Genomic DNA, 19,610 nt, shown 5'->3' with positions numbered 1-19,610 from the left:
TGTCTACAGTTTTGTTTTCATTATGTTTTATTTTTGTTTAAGGGCGATATTGGCGTTGCACCTCCAAAGATGAGTACCAAGAAGTGTGCCTGCTTTACGCCGAGCGGACTGGTGTACACGAGGCTGGAGACGGACGGGACCATCGCGCGGCGTCCGATCGCAGCACCCAAGGACAATACCACGAGAAGCCGTCGTTCTATCGACAACGACGTCTTTGAGCCCAATACTGTAGATAGTATCCTAAAGGAAAATCCGAGTATTGGTCATTTGAGTTCTAAAAATGAACCCATCAGTGAAATCGAGAACAGGAACCTGACGGATAAAATTGATAAGCTGATAGAGGAGACAGAAGCCTTCTTAGAAGCTTATGAACGTACCAAAGATAATATAGGTAAGACGAGAATAAAACGGAGGGCCCAGAATTGGAACAAACATAAACAACGCAATGATGCAGTCGTCAACAGTAATGGATCGTCGTTAGAATGTAAAATTGAAAGGGACGGACAAGTAAACTGTTCTCAAGTTATTTATAACGACCTAAAAGCCTGGCATACCAACAGATTAAGTTTGGAAGACCAAATAAGGCAGCTGAAAACAAAACTAGAAGATTTAAAGGAAATCAAAAGGCATTTAAAAACAACTAAACCTGCCATTAGTATAAACGCACATCAGACAACCCCCATCATCAACACGTCCTCGTTTACAGAACAGGTACCGATTAAAACGGATGTACCAACTCATAATAATTCCAAAGAATTTTACAGAAAAGGAAGATTGCATCGCATTAAATCAAAACACAGGAACGGAACACATTTCGACAAAAAGTTCAGCCAGTCAAATGAGTATGTTATTCCCACTCTAAACGCTAATACCAAAGATGTGCTCGAAGGCACACAATTCAAGAATGTTAGTGTAGCCGAGGTGCCTTCGACTGGTCAGATTAATTTCACAAATGAAGATAATGTTACTCTAAATTCCCTTATAATAGATACTGAACTGCCAAAGCCGGAAGTTACTACTAGTATAGAAGCGAACTACTTCGGTAGCACTGATTCACCGCTAGTAGAAAAAGTAACACGAACGGACAATACAACCGATACGACAACATCTAATACTAGACAAAGTATTTCAGTAACAAGCCAAACATTTGTATATGCTAGTCCGAAACAGGTAGCGCAAGTGGACCAACATACAGAACATTCTCCCGTAGATTTTACACAGGGTTTATCCAACTTTAATTCCGCTATCGACGAAATTATATCTTCCCAAGTTCCGGTGCTAGTCGACAGCGAGGCATCATCAACGCCAGCGTCGACGACTACCACACTGGCCAGCACGTCTCTGGCCGCGACCAACTTGGGGCCGGCGAGGCTCGACGCCTCCGAATATGAGAAACGGAACCCGAATCGGGGTGTTTCAAGTAACACTGGAATTTTTAGTAAGCCGAAAGACGATTTTCCGAGACGACTTCATCCTTTGTTCATTGAGAATGAAGATAAACATGTTTGTTACTGCGAGGAGAACAGGTGAGTGACCTAGGGTATGATTAATATAGTTGCACGCGTAAGACAACTGTGGTCACTAAAAAGGTTTTTTTGCAGAAAGATGCGAGGCATCGGACACAGCTATTTGGAAGCAGTCCATCGAGCTAGAGAAGAACGCAGAAAATTAAAAGAACAAAGACTAAGGAAGAAGCTAAGGAAGGCTAAAAAGAAGGTATATATTATATATATATATTTCTTATTGTTAGGCTATAATTTTAGACATAAGACTATTGTGCTTTATTTGAAATTGTAGGCGGAGCTGGAGAGGTTATGCGAGTCGGAGAGGATGAACTGTTTCCGGCACGACAACGAGCACTGGCGCACGGCGCCGCTGTGGACCGCCGGCCCCTTCTGCTTCTGCATGAGCGCCTCCAACAACACCTACAACTGCGTCAGGACCATCAACGCGACGCACAACCTGCTATACTGCGAGTTTGTCACCGGCCTAATCACCTACTATAATCTCAGAATTGGTAACTCCCGTTTTATTATATTATGCACATTTCTCTGTACTTAGGTAGTAAGTATGCACTGGTAAATTACATGTTTATAAGTTAAATTTGATTGATGTTCCCAAAAAACTAGCGTCTTTTCCATTTATTCGATATAATATATATAACTGAACGTGCTCGTGAAGTGTTCGCCGTGTAACATATTTACCTTTTCAGATCCTTTCGAAACTCAGAACAGAGTGAAATACTTGACCGCAATGGAGAGAGAGTTTTTCCACAATCAACTGCAGCAGCTCCTCAGCTGCCGGGGGCCCTCGTGTCGCCGGCACTCCTACTCAAATCCTCAGGGTATGTATTCTAACATACCTACTTGCAATTTTGTAAATAGCCTTTAAAATCTTTTTAATATTTTCATTAATATTTTAGGTCTGACAGAAGACAGAAGGCGTTTCGAAGATAATCACATGTTTCGAGGTGAAACTGCCCCATATAATGAAAGGTACTATTTTCTGTATCAATATTTTACCTTACCTACAGTATTTATAAATAGGACGCAAACCAGCAAACGGATCTCCTGATGGTACGTGATTACCGCGCCCATGGACACATGCAGGACCAGAGTGGCGGTTTTAAAATGGGAGTATGCTCTTTTCTTGACTCAAATAATCTTTTCAATTTAAGATTAGCAGTGAAGTTCATAAATGCATGTACGTTTCTTAGAATTTTTTTTTGACGGTTTAGGGTCGTATCGGTTCAGAGACCGTTCATTTTAGTTTGAGTAACAGTGTGGGGCAGGAAGTTTCTAAAAAGTTACAGTTCGGAACTTCATGCCAACCAGCAAAGTGATGAAGGTGGAAATTGCAATACTTACCTACTTATACCACGTTAAGTTAACAGAGTTAACCTGATCGCGAAACATGTTTTTATGAGAACCGATTTGCATGGAAAAAAGACTTAGAATTTTGATTATAAATATTATGTATGTACTTAGTGGTGCCTTTTGTTACAGAGCCTGGCGCTGGAGCGGCTACGGCCGGCGTTACGCGCGGGCGCACGCGCTGAACCGGCGGCGGCACACGCTGCCCTACTGATTGCTAGCCGCTCGTGATATTATCTCTGCGTAGTTTGACTCTTCACTATAACATCGTTTCCAACTTAACCCTTAAATGCTTAGTGATGTATATGCATCATGTATTTTTGACTTTATTGACAGCATGTCAAAATTCAAATTTGAATATATTTTTGTCAAGGTCATGCATTAAAAGGTTAAACACTAAATAGGCTACTTGACCCTTTTTCAAAGTATGTCTTATATTATTAATTACTGTCTAATTAAACAAAAAAAAATAGTACCATATTTTATTACGACTTAAAAACCCGCAAAAAAATTATTTAAAGTTTACTTTTACGTGATCAGGCAAAAACAACATCAGCCATATTAATCTATAGAATATCTATGACATGACGTCAGTATATTTAGAAAAAAATATTTCACATTGTCACACCCGTCAACCACTATGAATTTTAATACAATAGAGGTTGCTTCTATGGAGATCAGATTACTACCTCTAATTTCCATAGTTGATCTGAATTATGTGACGTCACTCCATTGGCCAACACCGTTTTCGGACTCCATAATTTAAAAAAAACATACACACATATTTAATTAAAAATACGCAGTCATCACGCACTTTTAATGCCCGCAATCTATAAATATTGATTTCTTAAGTCAAATACTACAGAAAGCAATAACTTGATGTGCTAAATTCGATACGAGTCTAGTAGCCTATTGGCACCGTTAACCTGGCTGCCATTTATCTTCATAAACCGTTGACGTACCATTATAGTGATGTAGTGTCGTTTATAATCTTTAAAAGTGTTTATTTCCAATTTGTGCAGGACTATAATCGTGAAAATCGAAGTAGGTAAATTTCAGGGATTTTTTCTTTCGCGCCTCGAAAGCTGTCATTAGAGTTACATCGATTATCCCGGTATAGCCCTGACATGTAACGTCTTTGTTAAATAAATCAAAAAGTAATTAATGTAATGCATGAGCGCTGCATGAAGGGCATCCTAGCTATTTTTATTTTTACAATTACCTATATAATTTGCAAAATTGTTAACAGTCAGCCCTTGATGTATACTGAATTGTAACAGAACAACGATCATATCTGCATTCAGTAGTTCTGTCGAGATACATAGTTTATCAAGTGAAATTCAGTTTAAGAATAACAATGGCTTTGACTTATATTACATGAAACAAATCAAACAAATAATCAATTAATCACCCAGACTTTAAGTTCTATTTAAGTATTATTATTAGGAGCCTGCTGTGTCCCACTGCTGGGCAAAGGCCTCCCCCCTCTTTTTCCATTCGTCTCTGTTAAGTGCTATGTCTGACCAACCACTCAAAAATGAGTCGAGGTTATCTCGCCATCGCCGATGTGGTCTGCCGGATCCCCGGTTTGACTCGTGGGGCTCCCACTTCGTGGTTATCTTAGCCCACAAGTCGTCCGGCATTCGGCAGACATGACCAGCCCAGTCCCATTTCAACTTAGCAGCTTTCCGAGCTACGTCCATTATTTGAGTCTTAGAGCGCAGCGTGATGTTCCGGATCCGATCCCTTAATTTTACACCTAATATGCTGCGCTCCATAGCTCTCTGGCAAACCCCGAGTTTGGACTTCTGAGCTTTCGTCAAAGACCAGGTCTGAGCACCGTAGGTGAGAACTGGAAGTACGCACATGTCCATGTTTGAGTGACATAGGTAGGTCTCCTTCATTAGGTGTTTCATTGACCAATAACTCTTCCAGGCGTTTTCAGTGCGTCTTTGGACTTCTTTGTCTTGTCGCGCCTGGAAAGAGACTATTTGGCCTAGGTAAAGGTACTCCTGGACATATGCGATGTGTTCTCCGTTTATCTCAATCCTACGTTCTGTGCTGTTCGTCATGACCTTAGTCTTTGACATATTCATCTTCAGTCCAACTTCGAGGCTTGCGTTGCTAAGGTCTTCTAGCATGTGACGTAGCTCGGATGAAGTAGAGGAAAACAAGACTATATCGTCGGCGATAATAATAATTTAAGTATTACTGTTCCAAATTGCTACAATATGTTAGTGACACTGAATGATGCAATTGAGGCTCTGCAAGCTTTCTTATCAAACAACTATGTTAAATAGAAGTTTATTTAAACATCTTTTCTGCCCAGTATTCCCTTTACCCAGTGCCGGTATGTATAATAAATGGAGAGAGAGAGTCAGTTGTATTTAAGATAAGAACATAATTGTTAGTTTCCTGATCTTTCCAATTGTTAGCTTTAATCGGAATTTTTGTTTCCTTTCTATAAAAAAAAAACGCTGGCAGCATAAACTCGCATTATATGGTAAATTCATAAAAAATATACCTACATGTATTCAGATGTGTTAGAAAAAACATGTATATGATAATATTTGATAAGAGTGACGTGATATGATTGTTTTATTTTTATGACTTATAATGCATTGTTTCTGTTATGTATGTTAGTTCAGTTGGGTGCTGAAAGCAGCAGTGTTTAGCGTTTATATATAATTATTTATTTCAATTATAACACAAACATGTTAAACATATAAAAATGCTCCTTTAAGTTGTTGGATGAATTTTAAAATATTTCCAACTCCTCTTTACCTAAACCCGCTTCTGTCAGCAGCCACACTGGAGAGAAATATAAAAAATATATGAAGTCAAGAAATATCCAACATTTTATAATGAGCTGGAGAATGTTAGTGCCGGCTCTCTCTAATATTATCCTGAGGTAGCAATTTATTATGATGTCACAATTGCTGCAGCAATGTAGACACACTTAGTATTGAGAGGAGCTCCTGGCCAGTACACTGTCAACTAGCCAAAGCTCCTCTAAACATAATGTTATTGAATCAGTCAGTATGTGTGGTAGGAAGTATGCTATTTATCTTGTAGGAATATTTAAGTGATAATATACTGTTGCCATTGTGATGAAATGTGTATTGGTTTTCATAATAAAACATTAGAAATTACACTATGTTTCTTTATTGATCCTGTATCAAAATGCAAAACTGTTCTTACAAGATATTAAAGTATGTTGTACTACAGATCCAGTACCGAATCAAGTTCCTCATCTTCCAGTAATGGAAACATAGAGTTGAGAGACTTGACAGAAAGTAGGCTATTGTTATCTGTAATTGGAATCTCTTTATGTTCATCCTCTGAATTTTGGGTTAGTGGGTATTCTACAAATTTTGCCCATTTGGAATTAGTAATTTTTGGAGGTTTTGGTACACCATGGAATGTATCAGCCGTGTCAGTATTAATAAATGATTTGGCTTTATCCTCGGATGTTATCTCATTACTCATTTTATAATCATTTGATAATGTTGAAGGTTTTAAAGTTTCAGTTTCAAACTTACTCTGCACTCTAGTCATTTTATAGGATTTCCTTGGAAGCTTTTTTGGTAATTCCAATACAACTTCAGTATTGTTTAACATCGTTATTTCATTTTCGTCAGTAAATGAGTTTTCCTGATTGTCTACATAATCCAGCCATTTACTTTTCTTGGCAACTGAACAATGTGTAATTTCATTTGGTTCAGATTCTGGGCCTTCTGTTATATGACTGGGGCTACTGGCATCAGATTCATACTCGTAACTACGCGCATCAATGTCACCTCTGATCCCATTGAGTTTCTGGACATGTAACCGGCACTCTTTGCCTGTGCCCAAACCATAAAACCGTTTAGTAGATTGTTTCTCATTACATAGTTTACACTTCCATTTGTTAGCTTTCTTAGTTGGATGTACCTTTAAAAATAAAAATATCTAAAGTAGTAACACGAATCAAAGATAATAATTATTATGTTCTGAGACATGAATTCGTATTCATTATAAATTTGCGACTTGACTACGAATTTACTTTACAATAAGTATTTTATTACTCACTTGGAACACCTCGCATTTGTAACACCGCAGCACTTGAAAAGTTTGAGGCATATTTAGTTTAAAAAGTGTGTTTGTTATTTATGTACAAAATACAAAACAAAGATATACTCCACTTTCGACCGGTAAAATCATCGAATGTCAATGTCAGTAATGTCACTGACAAAATTGACATTTAACAAGAATCTTATATACCAAGATTCTTGACATTTAACGGAAAATTTAGATACGTTCAAAAATACTAGGTAATAGATGATTGAACGTTAAAAAATTGGTTGTCTGTAAAGTCGGTTTACGGACGGTAGTTTAACGTGATAACGTCAAACATTACAGTAGTATAGACAGGGGCGGTCAGAGTATAGCAAAAGGGGCCCGATTCTGGGACCTTTTTCACGTTTTTTTGTTCTTATTTGAAAGAATGCATTAAAATAAGCATCTTTTATAAATTAAAGTTTTTTTAAAAACCTACTAATTTAGGAGTTAGAGTGGTGCAAAGTTGCAAAATTTTCCCGTAGCATTACTAAGGCGCCAGAGACAGAAAGCGATATCGACGGAGCCCCGCTTACGCGGGGCTTCTATTCTGTGCAGTTTGGCCTTCAGCCGTTTGAAGATACCCAACGAACCTGTCATTTTGTATCCTAGACCGTTTGCGAGACACGCGTTAATTTTATTTAAGTGCTAGTGCCATTTACTAATCTTAGAACCCTAATATCTCAGTAAATATTAATGGAAAAGAAAAAAATTATATAACAAAACATCTTTATTTAAACGTGTTCTATATGATTTATCAATATCAGGGGCGGCTCACTCCGCGATTCTATCGCTGCGCTACAAGTACATGCTGGCGGCCGCGAGTTCGCGGCCTAATCAGGGGTGGTGCGCGTTCTCACGGAACGCACGTTCGTACTTTCTATTGTTACTTTACGTAGCGAGTTTTTTTTAAGGTTCATATGCGATGTCCGCATGTGGAATGATTAATAATGCTTAATTAAATAGACATCGCAAATAAAATAGGACAATCTTACATAATTATATCATCTATTGATTAAGTCACACGAAAAAGTTCAATAAGGTTTGTGATCCAATATCACAAACCTTATTGAACTTTTTCGTGACTTTTATTGACTTAAACAAAAATATATAAATACTGTATATATATCTAGAGTACCCAATACTTGACTATAATAGTATAACATTTTATCTGAGTAAGTATTAATTCGTTTTAATCCATAGGCAACCCTATCGACCGACGCTGCGCACGTGCGGCTCGTTTCTTTGTTAGAATTTTGTAGGCATTTAAAAAGGCGGCATTTCGTGAACATCAAAGTAGTGAGCCTTCTGTACTTGTACTATTATATATTCTGTGTCAATATTAACATATGTTATATTGGTAAAAAAAATCATCGTAAATTTTCTGTCTCTGGCGCCTTAGTAAATACTTTGGGAAAATTCGCAACTTCGTACTGCTCTAACTCCTAAATAAGTAGGTTTTTCAAGCAACTTCATTATAAAAGATGCTTATTTTAATGCAATCTTTCATGTTTTTAAATTACAAACACTCAAAAATAATAATTTTTAACAAAAAATTTTAACAAAAATTTTCTAAGTCCTAAAATCGGGCCCCTTTTGCTTATACCCTAACCGTCCATACACAAACCACTTGCTCTTGCTTGGTGGCCTTGAGGAACGGGACAATGACGTCATCTTTTTCGTGCATGCAGCCCGTAGTAACGAGTTATTTAGACGTTATCACGTCAAAATGTAAGTTCCTATAGCCGGACAAATCAATTTCTCACTATAGTCTGTTATATGAAAGTCAAGAGCAAGGTCCAATACATGAATACACTCCACGACTCTTTGTGTAAATGTGTAGATGACAAAACTATATTATTTAACTTTTGCTACTATTTATTAGAATTCTGTACTTTCTGTCATTAAATTTAGTAAATCACAGAAAGTAGGAGTCGATTATCGTTCATAAATGCACCGAAATGTTTGACTTGGCAGAAAACCAAGCGTCTGAAACTCTGATCACATGTTGAAAATGATGAAAAAATTAGTTGGCGGGAATTAATAAATAAATAAATAAATATTGGGGGACACCTTACACAGATCAACTTAGCCCGAAACTAAGCAAAGCTTGTACTATGGGTGCTAAGCGATGATATACATACTTAAATAGATGAATAAGTACATACTTATATACATAGAAAACATCCATGACTCAGGAACAAATATCTGTGCTTACCACACAAATACCTTTACCGGGATTCGAACCTGGGATCGCGGCTCAGCAGGCAGGGTCACTACCGACTGAGCCAGACCGGTCGTCGGTGGTGTATGTTCTTTCGCTTTACGACAATTTCGTGGTGTAAATTGCCGTGAAAATAATTATTTGTTTTACAAGGGGGCAAAGTTGTTGTTTAACCGCACGTGCCAATATTGATACCCGAGCAAGCGAAAGATTCCAATATTGAATCGCGAGCGTAGCGAGTGGTTCAAAAGTGGAATCTTGAGCGTTGCGAGTGTTTCAAGGCACGAAGGTTAAACAAACTTTGCCGCCGAGTGAAACACAAAATTTTTCACCATATCAACACTAACAAATTACTGGCTATAAAACATCAAACTACTTAAATCAAATCTATCAATTTATTAAATATGTATGATTCAAAAACATCATTTATTGGTAAATTCTACTAGCCTGTTCAAGATATCAAGTTAAAATTTGTATGTGATTACTTTGCACTCTTGTGGATAAAATGCAATTTTGCTATCTGTTTTCGAATAGCAAAGTAAGCCTTTATCAGTTGGTGTGGTGAAAATATAATTATTTTCCTCGCAATAGAAGTGAAAAGCAGAGTGTACAACAAGGGCATAAATGTAAATTTTTACCATCGTATACTATTTACTTCTTAAAAAATTCTGCTTAAAAATTGCTTCGGGAAAAAATGGGTCACTATATGCCCTTGTTGTACTGTACAGTTTACTATTGTTATGTCGGTCGTTCCCATTATGGCCGCTGTACACACATGGCCAACAGTTCCACCAACCCCCTTGGCCATGTGTGTAGAGGGCTACTTGGCCGTAAGTTGGCAGTTGGCGCTTGCGCTTGCCGGCCAACCGATTCGTGTCGGTTTTTTTTTGTCCACACATCAAAGGATCTTGGCGCCAATGGCCAACTGCGTTTACACGTTGGCGCTTCATTCAGTTGGTCGTCAGCCGTCAGAGAGGACGGTAGTGAAATATTTACGAAAATAATAAGTTTATCTATGTCAATAATAGTGTAGATTTTAGGAAATAAAATAACCTTGCAAATATTTAATGTATTTCCTAAAAAAGATAAATGTTCTTATCATAATATTAAAAAAATTGTTAATACATATTTCAAATAATTTAATTTTACTACGGGGTTATTATTTTTTAATCAAATTTTTCTGTCAATGTCTATGATCTAGAATTTCCTAGACTTTTCCATTCCACGTCCATCTTTCATGAAGAGCCAATGCCAAGTGATTGGTTCGCCAATGTGTAAACAGCGGCTCTTATCTTGGCCAAGGGGTTTCACAAAGGGCTGGTGGAACCGTTGGCCATGTGTGTACAGGGGCCATTACATGTTACAAGAAAAAAGCTGCAAAATTAAAATATAATCATTCCATAGATAATCGAAATTTCGCGCCTTTTTTTGTTTTGAAGTATCTTGCCGCGGTTTTTTAGTAATGGAAATGTAATATCCCACCAAAAACATACCTGTTAAAAAGGGGGCCAAGTTCCTATCGGCTAATTGTTACCCTAAAAAGGGTTGAAATCCAATCCAATGCCAAGTTTATATGCAACTTAAAATATGGTATAGTTGTAAAGTTGTAATACATTTATAATCTTATAATACTTCTAAATTTGAACTTGGCAGGTTAAATTAATTATATAGATAGGTTAATTTAATTATACAATTAATCAAGTGTTACGTACAACACGAAAACCTGCCAAGTTCAAATTTAGAAGTATTATAAGTTTAGATATTTTTAACCAAGTAGCCAAATAGCACTAGACCCTACTCATAGTGTTGTGTTCCTGCCGGTGAGTAAGGCTGCCAGAGCTCAAAGAGGGTGCGGTGTGCTGGTGTCGGAAGAACCTACGGAACTAATTTGTTCCGTTTATTGTCCTTTGAGTCGTCGGCAACCCGAACCCTCCTTGGAACTTGTAACTACACTCTTTTTTTATGTATAGGTAATTAGGTATATACCTAACACAGCAAGAAGGAGTGTACAAGTTTCTAATGGGTTGGGAACGCGCATGTGACACTCCGTTGCAGGCGTCCATAGGTGACGGTGACCGCTTTTCATCAGGGGGACCGTATGCTTGTTTGCCACCGACGAAGTATAATAAAAAATACAGCCCTTTTTTAGGGGAACATTTAGCCGATAGGAACTTGGCCCCCTTTTGAACCTTTTGTTTTTGGTAGGATCTCAAAACTTTTTTTCAAGAAATCGTACCTATTTTTTTGTGTCATGTTTCATAACATGAGGGGGTCGTATTCTCATTGTATCACTGTTTCATAAATATTTTTATTAAAAATTCGATATTAGATTGAGTCAACTCACGCTTGACTGATTTCTTAAATTTCTTAGTTTTTTCTTAATCTACATATAATTAAACCACCAACTGTGTGCCAAATTTCATAACGTTAGGACAATTAGAAGTGGAAGAAAGGTTTTGATTACCGGTCAGTGAGTGAGTGAGTGAGTGAGTCAGTCAATCAGTCCGTGTCAAAATTAGCTGTTTTCACAGGATCATATTTCAGAATCTACTGAAGCTATATATATGAAATTTGGCATACTGCTTTAGTACTACAGTACATGATTAGATTAAGTACGTAGGTATCATTTTACCTGTGTACTTGCAATAAGCACTGAGCTAAAGGGGGGTCAAAAGTGGGGGTCGAAACGGTTCGTGTAAATAGTGCACGCAGCGCCGGCCCGTGCACTCGATCAGGGTAGAGCGAGTTTCAGTTTCGGCGCCCCTTGGTAAGGTTTGATTTCACGTAGGAAAATAAATCGCGAGCGCAGCGAGCGCGAAATTTTTTTCATAGTAATGCCATAATTTGAAGATTAACGCAATACAGAATTTATGGATTTCGTCATACAGATACAGAGTACGAAAGGGACAAATGGTTAAACTTTCGTAGTCGCACCCTAGTATAGTTACGTGTGGCTGAACGTGGATATCATAATGTAAATACATAAAATAACAAACAAAATAGAGCACTATAGTGGCTAAGTCAGGAAAGCAGATTCGGATTTTTTCAAAGTAACTAAAAGAGAACATATAAACAGTAGGCGCGAGCAAAGCCAGCGCGATTTTTTTACTCGATTTATTAAGACTCAACCCGCCAGCGGGGAATCCCCGAACTTTCATGCTTTTATATTCTGCAGAACTGCGGTTTTTGACGTATTTTGGGGTATTTTGACTTCACAGGGCGCCTATGTTCCCGACTTTTAGGCCTTAATATATTTCGCCATCACTATTATTTTTATAATACTAAGAGTTAATTAAGAGCTTAACTGCGGACTCGATCGTCACCGTCGAGATGCCTATTTCGTTATTTTGCCACTAAGTGCTTTGAAGTTCGCTCACCATCTGCTGTGACTCACAAAATTGCGCCTCTCTGAAACGTTTTGCGCCTTTGGCTTTATGAGGAACTCCGCTTTGGACTATCGGGTAGACTATTATTATAGCATTTGGATAGCGACGTTACTTAGTCGTTCGCCGTACAACAATGTGGCTGGTCAAGGGCTCGTTGCCAGGGCGCCGTAAAAGGAGGATTCTAGATCCTGCTTTTACGGCGCCCTAGCAACATCGCCCTTATGAATGTTGGTATATGTTGGCAATGTGGTGCAACTTTCCACTTAATCTGAATTACAAATCTAGATTTTCAATAGTGGATTAATTCCCGACTCCTCTCGCCATTTTGTGATATGTGCGCGCCCACGCAACGTATAATTTTTTTGTATGGATTTTTCCACATTCTCGATTTTGGCGCCCCCTTACCATGTGGCGCCTAGAGCGGCCGCTCCACTCGCTCTACCCTTAATCCGGCCCTGAGTGCACGGCATGCTAGCAGCCTGTTGCTGGAACTTGGCCTGTGCACTGACGTGCGCATAGATCTAGACAGACTAACAAATCGTCAATCTCGGACCTGAAGATAATCGTATACTGACATTGGATGGATTGGGTCTTGAATTCGTATTCTCAGTTTTGTAAAAAACAATGTCATAACTTTTCAAAATGTAAGTACTTATTTTAGGTCCTCATCGGGAAAAAGTGAAAACTCATTAAGTATTAAGTACTTAATTATTATATGTTCACTGATTTCTCCACAATCCCTAATAGATAACTAACTGCCTGCTGCTTCAAGATTTTAACCATAAGTACATTACAGTGTAATTAAATTAGTCACTTAGTTAATAATTCATTTATTTTAGCCACATTAATCACAGATTTCGTATCTATAGGTAAACAAGTGTTTATTTCTCACAAACTTCGTAAAATTACAATACTTGTAAGTTGTATGTTAGGTCTGTTTACATTTAATACTGATAATTATACCTACGGTAAATTACTGAGTAAATAAAAGTATTTTACGTTTTAAATATAGGTATGTTCGTTATTTACGGTATACAATATACCTACTTGCGTGTATGTAGCAGTAGCACACCGCGGACACTGGCGATCAAATATATGAAAGTGGCGCGTTCCTAGCACACAGTCTAAGCTCGTGTAGGCGAACGCGTACAGTCGCCATCAGATATATAAGAGCGCCCGAGGTACTCAAAAATATCTGAACACGCCTCTATTGCCTAGGCGTTAGAGGCGTGTTCAGATATTTTTGAGTACCTCGGGCGCTCTTATTTATCTGATGGCGACTGTACTATGCTTGTATGAGTGAAATATGACAGGTCGACTGTTCGCGTTTTTGACAGGCGGGAACTGTCAGGTAACCGAGAGAGGGTGGGCGGCACTTTCAGCGGGGAGCGGGAGTGGCCATACTGTACGATAGTACTCTTTATTATACTGTGGCAGTAGCTAATAACAAAATAACAATAAAAATCAACCTGTTTAACAGAAACATTTACGTTAATGGTAACAAATAGGTAGGCACCTATAAATACCCTGTAACGTGACCATGCCTTAGCAGAATAGAAACTAATGTACCTAATATCTATAAGTTTAACGTAACAATAGCCAGGGGTAGAACCTTAACGATAAGAATTTGCTAATAGGACCTACAGATAGGGTATGAAAATGGATATGGATTGTTTATTAAAGGGTATAGCCGGGTAACCAAACCATAGTGAAACTGCCCTAAGCGAAAAAACTGATTTCCTTTTACTGGATTGTATACCTATGTATATGTAGTGCTTTCACCAAATATCAGGCCTCAAATGTATTAGATTTAAAAAAAAAATGCAGAAAAGGAAAAACATTTTTATTTTATTTTAGCCAAAGTATTTATCCGATTTCTTTGTAATTTGGATATTATGTTGTATATACAATTAAGGTCAATTTCTAAAAAAACTTCCTTTTTTACGCACTTGTATCGTAATGTACTATTTCAAAACTTCGTTTTTAGGGTTCCGTAGTCAACTAGGAACCCTTATAGTTTCGCCATGTCTGTCTGTCCGTTGGTCCGTCCGTCCGCGGATAATCTCAGTAACCGTTAGCACTAGAAAGCTGAAATTTGCTACCAATGTGTATATCAATCACGCCAACAAAGTGCAAAATAAAAAATGGAAAAAAATGTTTTATTAGGGTACCCCCCTTACATGTAAAGTGGGGGCTGATATTTTTTTTTCATTCCAACCCCAACGTGTGATATATTGTTGGATAGGTATTTAAAAATGAATAAGGGTTTACTAAGTTTTTTGATAATATTAATATTTTCGGAAATAATCGCTCCTAAAGGAAAAAAAAGTGCGTCCCCTTCCCTCTAACTTTTGAACCATAAGTTTAAAAAATATGAAAAAAATCACAAAAGTAGAACTTTATAAAGACTTTCTAGGAAAATTGTTTTGAACTTGATAGGTTCAGTAGTTTTTGAGAAAAATACGGAAAACTACGGAACCCTACACTGAGCGTGGCCCGACACGCTCTTGACCGGTTTTTTTTATTTATCAAAGAAACAGACATCTTTCGATAATTAGCACTCAGTACTATTCGTGCCTATTTGCCCGTTTCCGCCTTTTATTAACCGTCGCCTCATATCTCAAGAAGGACGGTTATCAAGTCGTCTGTATGTTTTTTTTTTTTTTTTTTTTTTTTTTTTTTTATGTTTGTTCCTCGATATCTCCGTCGTTACTGGACCGATTTTGAAAATTTTTTTTTTGATTGAATGTATATGCATACAGATTGGTCCCATTTTTCTCAGAACCCAGTTCTGATGTTGGGATCCTGGAGAAATCGAGGGAACTCCTCAAATCTGAAAGGCATACATATGGTGATTTTTGTGTTTTTAAAGGAACAGCATGCATTTAGGTACGGAACAGTGACATTTGGTGCAGTGGAACTGCTGATGATGGCCAGAACGGAACTCTTCAAATCTGAACGGCACGCTTATAGTGACTTTGGTATTTTTATACGAACAGCATGCACTTTCGTCCAGAACAGTGACATTTGGTGCAGTGGAATTTCTGATGATGGTCAGAACCGAACTCCTCAAATCTGAACGGCACGCTTATAGTGACTTTGGTATTTTTATAAGAACAGCATGCACTTTCGTCCAGAACAGTGACATTTGGTGCAGTGGAACTGCTGATGATGGCCAGAACCAAACTCCTCAAATCTGAACGGCACGCTTATAGTGACTTTGCCATTTTTATAAGAACAGCATGCACTTTCGTCCAGAATAGTGACATTTGGTGCAGTGGAATTTCTGATGATGGTCAGAACCGAACTCCTCAAATCTGAACGACACGCTTATAGTGACTTTGGTATTTTTATAAGAAAAGCATGCATTTAAGTTCAGAACAGTGACATTTATTTAGTTATGTTTGTTAAGCATACGTTTTGAAGTCAAAGTTTGTCAAGCTTCGATTTCTTATAATATAATCGGATTCATGAGGAATTGAGGAAACTCCTCAAACCTTAACGTTATACGTATATTCATTTGTGTTGCCATCTAATAATTAAAGCATTAAAAGCAGTTTTAAAAAATACTTATACATTTCTACATAATCCAACATTCGCAAGTAGCTTTTACCAGAACCCGAAAGGCGACGGTTTTTTTTTCTTAAAAATTATTTTTTTTAATCATTCGAATGCCGCACGCCCAGCCGCATACAGCCAAGGAGTTTATGGTTCGCTCTCAGTTTAATTATATTACTCGCGTTCTAAATTCAAAATACGTTGGGAATAAAACGTTCTAGTGGAATCACGTACAAGTTATTTTGAATGAAAACAATGTATGGGTCACAAATCCGATTTTTTCACACTGTTAATCCCGATTTTTATTTTAGAAAAAAATATATGTCAAACATTATTAAATTATACACAAAATATGTAAATTTGGTAACTGTCGCTATCTCGCAAGTATTATTTTTCTTTTTTTTTAATTTTTTAGAAATTGACCTTAATTGTATATACAACATATCCAAATTACAAAGAAATCGGATAAGTACTTTGGCTAAAATAAAATAAAAATGTTTTTCCTTTTTTTGCATTTTTTTTTTAAATCTAATTCATTTGAGGCCTGATATTTGGTGAAAGCACTAGATATACATAGGTATACAATCCAGTAAAAGGAAATCAGATTTTTCGCTTAGGGCAGTTTCACTATGGTTACCCGGCTAACCCTTTTCATTTTTGAAAAGTAAGTTCAATCAAATTGGTTAAAGGTATTATTTTTATAAGTAAGTACTTCATTTACCTTTATTACTTTGGAAGATCATTAAAATAGTTACTAAAATACACTTCTATTATACCGAAAACAGGAAGAAGTTATTACAATATGCACGCTAAAGCATGATCTCGTAATCCGAGTTATACTTAAATGAAATCGTTCGAATAGGGTCAAAAGGGCATTTATGGTTGTAGAGTTACCTACCGCCGTAAATAATACGAACTTAGAAAGCCCGGTTCTCGACTTCTCTTCCATTTTACATTGTATATATAGGTACCTAATATGAAGATAGTTTTATATTATATTTTTAATTTGATATTGTAGGCTCCGTTCATTATTTCCGAATACAACCCGTATATTACCATAATAACCGTATTTCTATAGATTTTTATAAAGAATTCAATTTAACGAGTGCGCTTATGTGTTAGCCTAGTTTAGTGTCAACTTAAGTCACAAATTGAAATAAAATAGTACATTACGATACAAGTGCGTAAAAAAGGAAGTTCGAAACGAGTGGCGATAAATTAAAACACGACCGAAGGGAGTGTTTTAAATCGACACGAGTTGCGAATTTCCTTTTCGCACGTGTATCGTACGACGTTTTTCAGTACAGATGAGCCTCCAAAGTTTCGACCTAGCATATAATGAACCACTTCTCGCACTAGTGCGTAAAAAAAACACCATCTGTACTGAAAAAATAGTTTTCACCACCCCAACTGGTAAAGGCTCTCAAAATAGATAGCAAAATTGCATTTTATCCACAAGAGTGCAGTAATTTCATACAAATTTTAACTTGATGTCTTAAACGGGCTGGAACATTTTACTTATAAATGATGATTTTGAATCATAAGTATTGAATAAATTAATGGATTTGATTTAGTTTGATGTTTTATACCTAGTCAGTATTTTGTTCGGGTTGGTGTGGTGAAAAAATATGTGTTTCACTCGGTGGCAAAGTTTGTTTAACCTTCGTGCCTTGAAATCCTCGCAACGCTTAAGATACCACTTTTTGAACCGCGAGCGTAGCGAGTGGAATCTTTCGCTTGCTCGGGTATCAATATTGGCACGTGCGGTTAAACAACTATTTTGCCCCCTTGTAAAAAAATAACTATTTTATTGTCAATTGTTTTGGCACTCATGTAACATCTCAGATACTGTAAATCATTGTTATATCAAGAACCGGGCTAGCACCCTCGTCAAAAATCACGTTAATACATACACCTTACTTAATTTAGTCGTCTTAAACATACTGAGTAGAGATGGGCCGAATATGGACTTTGCCGAATACGAATATTCGGCCGAACATTCGGTTCAGCTCTTACCGAACCGAACATTCGGCCGAATATTCGGTTACACCATATTTTTAAAGCGAATGTTAAAATTAAAACTATGAAATGATTGATAATGTTTATACATATCACAACTATGTTCTTATGATTTAGTGGATAACTAAGACTTAGTTAAAACAACTTTGAACTCTTTTCAACTCTTAAACTACGATTTTTAACTTTTTTACAAAACAATTGTGTTGCTATTTTGACGCATTTTTAGTAGTTCCTTAGAAAGCTACTAAAATAGGAGCTTATTATCCAAATGGAATACGTAAGATCTTCATTAGTTATTTACTTTGTTTATTAGGTAAATATTCGGCAACGCAACCGAACTATTCGGCCGAATACGAACATTGAAAAACTTGCCGAATATGCCGAATACCAAATATTTACCGAATATTCGGCCCATCTCTAATACTGAGGATCATTACCAAATTCTTAAACATTGTTTCTAGTTACCTAGTGCAGTCAGACTAAGGGCCAGTTGCATCAACCACATTTGACAGACACATCATCGTCACGCAGCAGAGGTCTATGGAACATCCCATACAATAAAATTTAACGAGCGCTTTAACGGTGTCAGACGGTTTGGTGCAACCGAGCCTAAGTAGGTAGGTATGTACCTATTACGCTGACTTACATAATTATGTACTTAGACAACACCTACCAACTGCATTACTTTCAAGGATGCTTTCTTTCAAAACACGATTACACCTGGTAGGTAACCTATTTTTCACCACACCCGCAAACTAAATGTGCTATTGCACGCAGGCGGAGCGTGAGTTATAGAAAAATCATTCACCCGAGGGAATAATGAAATTTCTAGTACCGTAATTAATTTTTTTTCATCTATTTACATATTTTTTTATATTGCGTGTGTGATGAAAAACATTGTGTGTAACTCGGGGTGTATGAATATTACAAACTCGAGTCTTTAAATCGCTCCGGCAAGCCGTCGCGATTTAACTCACTCTCGTTAATCAACTCCCTCCCCTTGTTGCAGAATGTAATTCTCTGTATTTAGGATTCTAAATTAAGTAATGTGTATCAAGCGCTTTACACTGATCCCCGCCAGGATATACCTACCTAAAATACTAGCGTCCACTACGCAAAGAAACATCTAGACATTGACTAGGCAGCTGGCAGGTTACACACTAACCCCCTTATTCATAAACGTACTCTAATAAAGTTATCAAGCTGATAAAGTTCGTTTGTCCCTTTCCGACGTATTGGTGTGATAGAAAAGAATAGAATAGAATAGAATAGAATATTTTTATTCGAAAGCACACAGATAATAAACAATTTTACACTGACATAAAATAGTAATAAAGTGCCACGAAATGGCTTCACCTCAGCATATTGCTGGCGACTTCCGACCATTAAGTGAGAAAAATCACGGAAGGTAACATAACATACAAAAGAAGAAACAAAAGGAACAAAAAAAGC

The 19,610-nt window shown here is 37.2% G+C and overlaps 2 protein-coding genes across 3 annotated transcripts in view; one reads left to right on the top strand and one right to left on the bottom strand.

Annotated features, from left to right (window-relative positions):
• LOC125240591 (extracellular sulfatase SULF-1 homolog) overlaps positions 1–3,323 on the top strand; it is a 105,649-nt gene extending 102,326 nt beyond the window's left edge. For both annotated transcript variants that reach the window (XM_048148542.1, XM_048148543.1), the window contains exons 12-17: positions 43–1,526; positions 1,602–1,716; positions 1,798–2,017; positions 2,213–2,344; positions 2,423–2,495; positions 3,006–3,323. In XM_048148542.1, the coding sequence (XP_048004499.1) occupies positions 43–1,526; positions 1,602–1,716; positions 1,798–2,017; positions 2,213–2,344; positions 2,423–2,495; positions 3,006–3,087 (2,106 nt within the window). In that variant the 3' untranslated portion in view covers positions 3,088–3,323. The remainder of the gene's footprint in view (positions 1–42; positions 1,527–1,601; positions 1,717–1,797; positions 2,018–2,212; positions 2,345–2,422; positions 2,496–3,005) is intronic.
• Positions 3,324–6,022: 2,699 nt separating this feature from the next.
• Positions 6,023–7,079, bottom strand: LOC125241759 (MRN complex-interacting protein). Its single transcript, XM_048150375.1, has 2 exons — positions 6,945–7,079; positions 6,023–6,806 (listed from the first exon to the last, which is right to left on the bottom strand). Exons 1-2 carry the CDS (start codon positions 6,993–6,995, stop codon positions 6,096–6,098), a joined length of 762 nt encoding a protein of 253 aa, XP_048006332.1. The 5' UTR covers positions 6,996–7,079; the 3' UTR covers positions 6,023–6,095.
• Between the last annotated feature and the right edge of the window lie 12,531 nt (positions 7,080–19,610).

Source organism: Leguminivora glycinivorella, chromosome Z (assembly GCF_023078275.1).
Source record: "Leguminivora glycinivorella isolate SPB_JAAS2020 chromosome Z, LegGlyc_1.1, whole genome shotgun sequence".
NCBI classification, from domain to species: domain Eukaryota; kingdom Metazoa; phylum Arthropoda; class Insecta; order Lepidoptera; family Tortricidae; genus Leguminivora; species Leguminivora glycinivorella.
This window is presented reverse-complemented; position numbering and strand designations above follow the sequence as displayed.